The 7993-nt window shown below is 43.4% G+C and overlaps 1 protein-coding gene across 1 annotated transcript; it reads left to right on the top strand.

Annotated features, from left to right (window-relative positions):
- The first annotated feature begins 1651 nt into the window (after positions 1–1651).
- LOC136428472 (toll-like receptor 4) lies at positions 1652–7990 on the top strand. Its single transcript, XM_066418017.1, has 2 exons — positions 1652–1862; positions 3838–7990. Exon 2 carries the CDS (start codon positions 3874–3876, stop codon positions 7168–7170), a length of 3297 nt encoding a protein of 1098 aa, XP_066274114.1. The 5' UTR covers positions 1652–1862; positions 3838–3873; the 3' UTR covers positions 7171–7990.
- The last annotated feature ends 3 nt before the right edge of the window (positions 7991–7993 follow it).

Here is a 7993-nt window from a genome sequence, read left to right on the forward strand (position 1 = left end):
TTAGACAGTAGGTCAGATCACACGTGCACACCTGTTGATGTGGCAATTTACATGGGTCCTGTCATTACCCGTGATCTTGAACTTCGGTCGATCATTGCTTTGGTCAACCTTTAGCAGCAGCGTGCAGCGAGACCAGGAGTCTGATGGTCTGATGACCCACATATGCGCATTACTGTTCTGCGCAGCGTTCTGTACGCCGGGTCATGATTTGATGCAACAAGATTTCCACAACCTCATACCTTTGCCAAATGGAGCTAACATTTACTACTGATGTATCATATATGTTTGTTTATCTGCATAACTTATACAAGTTGATCATCTTCTCCATCTAAGCAAAAGTTGTCCAAAGTACGAAAGTCTTACCTAACCAAGACGACCATTCCAGGATTTATGATAATAATAATGGTTTATTGGTCAGAAATTACCCGTGCAATGGCAGCCAGTGCAGATACATATTTGCTCCACACTTGCACTTTGTGGAACTATCGCAAGGGTCTGGGCGGCTGCCATTCGGCGCCAGCAGGTGATCATGACCTCAATACGACCTTCCCCAACCGAAGTCAGGTACCCATTCACACCTGGGTAGAGTGAGGAAATTCGTGTTAAGTGCCTTTCCCAAGGGCACAACATTGGGGCCTAGCAGTGGTGTCGAACCCGGAACATCTCGGTTCTGGGCGAAACACCCTACCGATTGCGCCACACGATGACGTGGGATTTCCTCATCAATTGCTAACTTCAACTTCCAAAGGCTACAAATATCAAATTTTCGTCATTGATCTTGCAAATTAGTTTGCATAATTGTCATCTGATCATTTCAATCATCAGTAAAGCTACTTGCATCCAAAAAACACGACGATCTGCCAATTGCTGCAACCCCTCATTCAAAACAAAACCGCCATGCAGGTCCAGTTCAAGCTGATAGCTGATAGCTGAAGCTTAGGTCACTTCTTCCCGTGCATAAGAGCCATCTTCCACCCAAAAAGTGACACCCTGGCTTGTCAAGAACAGGAGACATAAAAAACGGAAATTACACTGAAGTACAATAACTAAGCCGCTAGGGGGGCCAAAATCTTATATTTTTTAGGTCTAATCAAGACACAGTGGACTACTAATCAAGACCTACGTACATACCAAATATCAAGACAGTCTACCCAGGCAGTTATCGAGTGCACACACACACACACACACACACACACACACACAGAGTTGGTGTGTGCTCCGTCCAGATATGGAACAGGAGGTCTATAGACAAAAACCTGCCGGATGCGGTCCGAAGAGGAAACGCGTGGGTTACTCGAACTCTCATGTGACTATCAGTTTAGCTTGTAACAGGGAAACAATGGGAAGTATTATTTTTATAAACTTCTAGATCTTTACACTGACTACTGTGTTCTTTGATTACGCATTGAATGAAACAACATGTCTAAACGTTTAAAAGCGTCCAAGGTATGTGTGTGTGTGTATGTATGTATGTATGCATGTATGTATGAGTGTGTGTTTGGTGGTTGTCTATCTGTATGTGTGTGTGTTTATCACTGTGTGAACTACAACTATACAATGTACAACATCTACTACAGTTGGCGAACGTGGTACATATCATGACTAGAGTATTACATCATTCTGAAGTGCGAAGGCTGCTGGGAGTGTCCTCCCCCGCCAGTCAGAGCTATTCCCCGGTCCCGGACATTTGTCTTACTTTCCAAGAACGACTTGACGCCCTAAGGCCAAGGATCCAAATCGTTGTGCGCGGGCGACGGGGGAAACTCGCCGTCGGAAATACAGTGGAGACGAACCCTGCGATTACCGCCGGCGACATTTCAGGGTTCTACCGACGAAAAGAAAGGAGTTTGTGTATTTCTAAGGTAAGAAAAACAGCCATTCCTTCGTATGAGTCAAAGAAGGTTAGTCGGGGTGATACAAAATCCATACAAAGTCCATCTTAACCAGAACAATTACGTGTATCTTCTGTATATTAGTCCCTACCAGACTAACTACGCTGGCTATAGAGCTAGAATATTTGCCAGGGGAGTTTGGCCACCAGAGGGTTTCATTTGCAGGCGCTGGGGGAAATGTTAACCTTCCCGCGGACTGACTCTCAATGCCAATTATTCCTTTTTTTGTCGAATTTTGCGATCCCTGGCCCCCATAAGGAACTTAAGGAAGGCCTGGCGGAGACTATATCTCCTATACCTAATACTTCCTCGTGGCTTAAGACAAACTCTGAGGCATCTTGGAGACCAACGTTGCGGCTACGGCTTTTAACTTAAATCGCAAGCTTAAGATTTCATAAGACTAAAGAATAGAAGGAGTTGGTTTCTTCTGAAGTAAAAAAGAAACAGCAACAGCCATTTGTTCAAGTTGGCGGAAACATGGCGACATAGGAAAATGGTACGTGACAGCCTTAGGCTGAACTGCGTATCTGTGTCAACCAGCTGACGTCAAATAGAAAGAATAGGGAGTAATTTCTACATTTATCCTGATCATTTAAAAGTCGCGCTAATACATTTCCATGTTTTAATTTAATGATCGCAGTTTTTGAACACTTATTTTATGATGCAATGACATTGCAGTTTCCCTCCCTGAATATTGTTATGCAATCATATCGGATTTATCTTACTGTGTAAAGAAATATGACAGGAAAATTTCCTTTCTATATTGTCCTGACAGTGGGCCTTTGACATAATCAGTGTTCGAGAGATCCGTGACACTTGTTCCGCGAGTTCTACATGAAAGAAGTCTCAGTTCCGTCAAGGAGGTTATATATAACCTCCTTGGTTCCGTCGCGTCCATGTGGTAATCTTTAGCAGAACCAAATTTGGTGCTGGACATTCAGTAGGCGTGCAAGAAACGGAAATGATGACTTCTGTATTTCTCGGTACTGAAGTTGGCATCGTCTCTGGTGTTCCTGTTTTGGGTTTCACTTCTGGTAGGAACTCACGATCTTGATATCATGTCACGATCAATCCTTTTTTTGTGTGGACATAAGTTCAGTCGTCTGTCTCTCAGAGACCGAAGTCCTGTGATCTGCAGAGCTGGTTAGTAGTTCAAGGCAACCAAAGCGATATCAATGCCCAAAAAATGGAAATGAAATAATGCTGAAATCTTTATGGTAGCGACATTTACTAGCACTGTTTAGCACATTTGCGTAGTAACTTCATACTTTGAGCATTTTAAAACCACGCAAAAACGTGCCGCACGATATGATCCCCTTAGCCTAGTTTCGCGAGCCTACAAACCCCCCGGCGACGATTTCAGTGAGTTCTCACATCACAACGACAGCGTATTTTTGCATCATTGACGTCGCTATACATTGTGATACTAATCATGTATGGAAATGACTATATAAATAGATTTTCAAAATTCAAAACTCGGGCCCTAATATTGCCTGGGTTCCCTTTAAATGTACTGTCCCCTAAGAATCGTGCGGCGCGACCTCTTCTGAACTCTCTTTATCCGCGCAGACACTGGGTACTTGTGAGTCCAGAACGCCACACGGGAACACAATAGTAGAATACATGTCTTGTATATCAAGTGTAAACATGCAGTAGACTTGACTTGTTTGAGGATAATTACAGTAACCGAAGCAAGAGGGATTTATAATATTGGAGAGTAGCATTTCCGATTGTATGAACTACAGTACTATAACAAGTCACCTTAAAACTTCCTTTACACGTACCTTTCTACCTGGAAATAGATACATAAAGTTACCTCAAACATAGATGAATAAATGTACAGTCGACAAATATCCAAGATGTGCCAATTAGTAATGCACGATTTCATTGTTAACCCTTCCTTTTCTGGCACTGAAACGATGTTTATATTTGCATTCGACCACAGGTTCACAACGAGAAGAATCCAACAAAACAGAGCGACATGGAGTCCAAACCCGCTCTTCTCGCAGTCTGCTTGGCTGTGGTTTCCGCGTTCATCGCCCAACGTGTTAGAGGAGAACTCCTCCCGCCTGTTTGTCAGATCTGGAACTCAACAACTGTGGTGTGTACACGCGGTGTATGGGACGATCCAAACCGCGCGCCCCTTACCCAAGTACCGCCCGGCATCCCCGAGTCTGTCATCGCCTTAGATCTCAGTTACAACAACATCACTGAACTGCACAACGGCTCGTTTAGTGGGTTAAGAAACCTGAAGTCCTTAGACTTGTCTCATAATAGTCTACAGATCATCGAGGTCGGTACGTTCGCTGGGTTGGAGAATTTAGAACGTCTGGATATAGGTAACGTTACATTGATGCCGCAACAGGAACCCATGTATGCTCTTCAAAGTGGACTTTTTCGAGATCTGCGAAATCTGAACTATATTGTCGTGCAGACATGGACCGATACAGTCAGTGAGGGAGTGTTCACGGGGTTAGTTAAACTAAGGCATTTAGATTTGAGTGTAAAAAACATCAGCAATTTACCAGATCACGTTTTTGATTCTTTGACTTCATTGGAAATTCTGAACATAGAGGAACTCGCGATCCGCGATGACATACAAGAGGACCATACCACCACTAGAAGAGTGCGCAGTGGAAGTGGGTTCTTACAACGACGCCTGCTTTGGAAACCGCTGTACAACCTTAACAAACTAAGTCTCTACTATCTACCAAGGGCCAGCGACCTCTACTTTGGACCTGTATTTAGAAACCTGTCTAACTTAGAGACTTTAGAAATAAGTATACTCCACGACTACCCCCTGAGTGTTCAAATGTTCCGGCCGCTGTTACTAACTCTGAGACATTTACACATACACGCCCCGATAGCACCCGGCCTGCTGAAGTCACTCACACATCTGCAGACGTTGGACGTCGACCTTGTTCCATTCCCCGCCATTGTGGACGTTCTGCCTGAACTCCGACACACAGAGATTCAGGAGTTGTCCTTTGACATGCTGGGATTCGGAATGGACAAAATAACATCTGATACTCTAGCGGGATTAAGAGGTCTGAAATATCTAAAAGGTTTGTTTTTATATCTAGATATTTCAAAAATTGAAACTGTACAATCTAACGCCTTTGTGGGTTTCTCACATGTACAAAGGCTGGATTTGACTAACGGTTTCCTCAAGACCTTACAAGACAAGACGTTCCGTGGACTGTGTTCACTCACTCATCTTAACTTGACACATAACACAATTTCTACTTTACCTGCGGGCGTGTTTGAAGGACTGACCTCTCTTACTCATCTTGATTTTAGCAAAAACAACTTGATAGCTTCCCAGGCTCAGCTTCCAGATACCTTGGACTATCTTGATCTCAGTAACAATAGGTTGAACAGCAAATTCACAGGTCAAATTCCATGTGCCTACCCATTATCATTCAACTTCAGTGGTTTAACAAGCGTGAATTTTCTGAATTTGAGTCATAATGATTTTACTTTTATCGACAGTACTTGTTCGCCTTGGGTTTCATTTTGGAACACGTCTGCTAACGATACATTTACTGTACATGTGCTTGATTTAAAGCACAACAAAATAGTACAGCTGGATTCCCGAATCTACTGCAACCCGAGTTTACGGTACCTCGACCTTTCTGACAATGACATCAATTTTTTATCTATTTTCGGACTGCCGTGTGAGCAATCTGCTTTAGAAACATTTAGGCTGGATAACAATGCCATAGAAAATTTATATATAATGGGATACCTAGAGAACCTAAAAACGTTGACTCTTTCTCACAACAACATCCAGCGTATCGAAACAAGAGATTTGACTGGGTTGGACCAGCTGAAACATCTTGATCTCAGTCATAACGACATCAACACCGTCATGCCATCCGCTTTCCGTGGACTACCACGGCTAACATTCCTGGATCTTAGTTACAACCAATTACAAAATATACTAGAGAAAACGTTTAAAGGTTTGGGCAACCTCACACACTTAGACCTGGCATTTAACGGGATATCGGTTCTAGGGGACGCCTTTCTCCGTCTGTATGTATTGAAGGATTTGAATATGAGAGGAAATAGCTTGGCTGTTTTAAATCAAACAACACTAGGTCCGGTTGTCAACCGGCTGAAGAGGGTGGACGTGGCAGGAAACCCGTTTCTGTGCGATTGTGACTTGGTGTGGTTTGTTGAGTGGGCCTTGGGCAAATACGACAGGGTAGCGAACTGGCAGAACCCCTATCCTGACGTTGGTCAAGGCTACACATGTTCTCGTCCAGCAAAACTGCGCGGAAGACGTTTGATAGACGGGTTGACACAGAAACAACAATCGAACGACAGGGACAATCCAATAGAAAGAACATTCTTTGGCATAGACTGTAGTCATGGTTTCCGACCCAACCGCCTCTTGGCTTGTGTGCTCGCCTCTTCCGGCATCTTCGTCGCCATGATGACCATTTTCCTGGTCGACTACAACATCGGCCATGTTCAGTACTACCTGTGGACGTGGGCCAAGTGGAGGGGACCGAAGATTGGCGAAGAAAAGAACCAAGAGCCGTCCAAATACACAAACGATGCTTTTATTGCTTACAACAACCAGGACGTCATGTGGGTTGTAAATGAAGCTATAGAGAATCTGGAACCTGACTTCAGTCTGGTCATACACGAAAGGGACTTTGCAGTCGGTGCTCCCATTGTGGAAAACATCGCGGATGCCGTGGAAAACAGCCGGAGAACCGTCTGCCTCATCACCAGGAACTTTCTGAAGAGTAAGTGGTGCGAGTACGAGTTCCAGTTGGCCCAATACCACATGTTTGAGGCTGGAGGAGGGAAGCGTCTCATTCTCGTGTTTCTGGAGTGGATTCCTGACAGAATGCTGAAACGGTTCCGCCATCTGAACGCCGTAATGAAGAGGGACACGTACCTGGTGTGGCCGGGCGACGTGCGGAAAAGGCCGCTGTTCTGGAAGCGGCTGCGACACGCTCTGGGCGACCCTCTACCCCGGGACCCAGAGCCTCAGCAGCAGGTACACGATCCGGAACGAAACATTCCGGAACAAGATCCGGAAAGGAACATTGTGGAAGTGCAGATCCATGGCCCCATGTGGAACATTCCGGAACAGCATGCACTGGCAATACAAGTACATGTTCCAATTAATGGGAACATTCCGGAACAGGAGCCGCAAGCTCCGGAACGGAACATTCCGGAACAGGATGATGGAATTCTATTACCAGAGCCAGACGATCAATGGTTTTGTGGCAGGGATGATGGTCCCCTCCTACCAATGTAGCCACAATGTGTACTTCTCATGGTTTGTACTAAAGCAAAGATGAACTGTATTATTTTCAACACAAGAATTCCACTGTTCACACACCATGGTCCTTGTCAGGGAATTAGCAACCTTTTATCAATCAATTTTAGCAATCAGTTAGTTTCTGTGACGTCAGGTTATGCAGATAGAACAAATTTCAGAAAATTTATGGCGCCCCCGTCAGACTTGCACATTTACATAATCTTTGCCTGGATATGGCAGACTCAATGGGTTATAATTTTTCAAAATCATTATCAAGCAAGAAAACTCTAAGTGGATCAAAAGCAGCTTCTATATGTTATATTTTGAATAAAGCTGCGAATTCTGAGCAGATTTCTGAATTACAAATGTAGAATTCTGCAGAACTGACCTAGTGCACAGGAACCTTTCAATGTTACCTAATTGTTATTATCTACTAATTGTTATCATAATATCAAGTTTTCTTCTCAAACTATGCAACAATAAATATAATGAAAGTTTTCCAGATTTAGAGTGTTTTTCAGGATTAATAGTGTCACTTGTTTGTATCATATTTCACAAGGTAAATTTGATAGTTTATATTTCAACAGTATAGACTAATAGCAATTTTGTTTGACTTAAATCATTTAGTGGTATAAGATATCTGAGACTGTTATAAGGCCAATATAAACCAACTGTAACCTAACTTTTGGTTGATACAACTAATCCGTATTGAAAAGCAAAGTCATTGAAAGTATTGTCATCTTCTTTTTGTAACAGTAACTGTTTTACGTAACCCCAGCACTATGTTCATTGTTTTTTGAGAATGTATATTGTGTGTCTT

The sequence above is a fragment of the Branchiostoma lanceolatum genome, chromosome 2 (assembly GCF_035083965.1).
Source record: "Branchiostoma lanceolatum isolate klBraLanc5 chromosome 2, klBraLanc5.hap2, whole genome shotgun sequence".
Taxonomy (NCBI): Eukaryota; Metazoa; Chordata; class Leptocardii; order Amphioxiformes; family Branchiostomatidae; genus Branchiostoma; species Branchiostoma lanceolatum.

Bases quoted from the DNA above. Each gene is read 5' to 3' on its own strand.
- LOC136428472 (XM_066418017.1), top strand. From the start codon at position 3,874: ATGGAGTCCAAACCCGCTCTTCTCGCAGTCTGCTTGGCTGTGGTTTCC.